Here is a 2,340-nt window from a genome sequence, read left to right on the forward strand (position 1 = left end):
GTGTGCCTCGGTGAGCACCACAACCAATACTGCCGTCGGCTGCGATTCAGTGATATTGTACTTATAGGATTATGATTTACGACATTGGAAAGGCCATGTCGATCGGTTGATACAATGATGGATACACAACTTCGGGCAAGGGTAAGTGATTCTCTGTGGATCAGTATTACTAGCGACGTGTGCCTCGGTGAGCACCACAACCAATACTGCCGTCGGCTGCGATTCAGTGATATTGTACTTATAGGATTATGATTTACGACATTGGAAAGGCCATGTCGATCGGTTGATACAATGATGGATACACAACTTCGGACAAATGAAAGTGATTTCGCGTGGATCAGTTTTACTAGCGACGTGTGCCTCGGTGAGTACAAGTCGTCGGGTCCGTCGTCTCTGCGACTCGATCGACTCACTTTTCAATCGACTCGCCAAGCGCAACATCACCACCAGCACCATGAAGCTCTCGTACTTGCCCTCCTCGCCTTTGCCTTGGACGCCGTCTCGGGTGCGAGCACGCCTGGCGTCGCTGCCGGCGTCACGGGCGGTGGCAACGCAGCACCCGTCTACCCCAAAAACACCAACGAGCTCAAGGCGTACCTCCAGGACGCGGTGCCCCGGGTCATTGTCCTCAATAAGACGTTCGACTTTCGCGGCACCGAAGGAACAACGTCCGAGACGGAGTGCCGTCCCGACTACACGCGCGAGTGCATCGCCAAGAAGAAAGGCTTCAAGAGCCAGGACGTGATCCTTGAGGCGGCTGCACCAACGGCACGCCCGTTCAAGTCTTGTACGACGTGGCCGGTACCAAGAACCCGCTCGCCGTCATGGGCGCCAAGACCATTCGTGGAGAGGGCCAGAGAGGCGTCATTGTCGGCAAAGGCCTCTGACTCCGCGGCGAAAACATCATTCTCCAGAATGATGTCCACGTGACGAACCTCAACCCGCAGTACGTCTGGGGCGGCGACGCCATCTACCTCAACGGCAAGCCCGATGGCTCAGCTAAAGATTTGGATCGACCACGTTAAAATCTCCAACGTCGGTCGGCAGATGCTCACGACGGACGGCGCCAACAGTATCACCGTAAGCAACTGCGACTTTGACGGCGAGACCGAGTGGTCGGCCACGTGCGACGGCCGCCACTACTGAACCAACATCTCTACCAGCAACCTCAAGGTGAGCTACCTCAACAACGTCATTCGGAAAACCTCCGGCCGCGCGCCCAAAATCAACTCGGCAAGTACTCGGTGCAAGTCCACACTGCCAACAACTACTGGCACGACAACTCGGGCCACTCGTTCGAGGTCGACGAAGCGTACGTGCTCTCAGTAGGCAACTTTTTCGCTGCGACCGCGTCGCCCAACCTCGCCGAGCCCAACGGCTAGATCATGTCGACGACGAACGCCAACAAGGGCAGCTGCAAGGCGGCGCTCGGTCGCGACTGCGTCCCGGACGCACTTGTCAACTGCGGCGATTTCGTCGACCACAGTTCGAGCCGGCCAAGATGAAGGGCCTCGCCACAACGTTCGCGGCCAAGCCTGCTGCGCGTCTCGCCTTGTCGAGCGCCAACTTTGGTGTCGGCAACCTCTAACCTAGACCTATGGTTTAACACGATCCTGGAAGCAATTAACGCTGATTGACGCACATGCTTGTGTTTAGCACATGGGTTCAAGTCGTTCAACGCGCGTCTCGTGCTGAACATAGAGGGTAAAGTCGTTGAACGTACTTGACAAGTGCGTTAAAGACGTTGCACGCGATCGCAGTGCGAGATGACCTTTCGGGTAGGATCGGGCAGCATGGACGACCGTCGCGCGTGGCAGCTCGTGCGATGGCTGCTGCTGCTAGCGCTGAGCGCACTCGTGAGTAGCAACGAGCTCGTCCTTATCTCGCAGCCTGTCGCGACGGCCGCGGGCAACGAGCTCTCGCCGCCACCGACATTGCAGCTCGAAGACGGCGCCGGAACCGTCCTGCACCACGTCAATAGCGGCTTTGTGTCCGTGTACATTAGCGACAATCCGCGCCTCTACGCGCATCTTTCTGGCGCGTCTGGGCTCGCCTTCCCGATCGTCGGCGGTGTCATCACGTGCACGGGGCTCTCGATCGACTTGGTCGCTGCTGGCTACACGCTTACGTTTGTCTCGCTCTCGTTTGGCGTCCAAACGACCTCACATCCTTTTGACATCCTCCTCGGACTCCCGCATACCATCGCTTTAACGACGGCCTTGGGCGCGACGACCGGCGGCTCCCCCTTTGCGCCGCAGCCCAGTGTCTCGATCGTCGACAAAGGCGGCAACGTTGTTCATAGCGTTAGCGCTGGTTCGGTCTCCGTGGCGTATCGGAAGC

The 2,340-nt window shown here is 57.9% G+C and overlaps 3 protein-coding genes across 3 annotated transcripts; all 3 read left to right on the top strand.

Annotated features, from left to right (window-relative positions):
* Nucleotides 1-291: 291 nt before the first annotated feature.
* SPRG_18383 (hypothetical protein) lies at nt 292-1,025 on the top strand (the record flags this gene model as incomplete). Its single annotated transcript, XM_012357820.1, has 2 exons — nt 292-801; nt 915-1,025. The coding sequence occupies 2 exons, from the start codon at nt 292-294 to the stop codon at nt 1,023-1,025; spliced, it is 621 nt and encodes a 206-aa protein (XP_012213210.1).
* Nucleotides 1,026-1,047: 22 nt separating this feature from the next.
* SPRG_18384 (hypothetical protein) lies at nt 1,048-1,588 on the top strand (the record flags this gene model as incomplete). Its single annotated transcript, XM_012357821.1, has 5 exons — nt 1,048-1,124; nt 1,164-1,191; nt 1,239-1,325; nt 1,383-1,442; nt 1,487-1,588. 5 exons carry the CDS (start codon nt 1,048-1,050, stop codon nt 1,586-1,588), a joined length of 354 nt encoding a protein of 117 aa, XP_012213211.1.
* A 205-nt stretch (nt 1,589-1,793) lies between these two features.
* SPRG_18385 (hypothetical protein) lies at nt 1,794-2,313 on the top strand (the record flags this gene model as incomplete). Its single annotated transcript, XM_012357822.1, has 1 exon — nt 1,794-2,313. A coding segment is annotated over one exon (520 nt), but the record flags the coding sequence as incomplete, so codon positions are not given.
* Nucleotides 2,314-2,340: the final 27 nt, after the last annotated feature.

Source organism: Saprolegnia parasitica (assembly GCF_000151545.1).
Source record: "Saprolegnia parasitica CBS 223.65 unplaced genomic scaffold supercont2.1162, whole genome shotgun sequence".
NCBI classification, from domain to species: domain Eukaryota; phylum Oomycota; class Saprolegniomycetes; order Saprolegniales; family Saprolegniaceae; genus Saprolegnia; species Saprolegnia parasitica.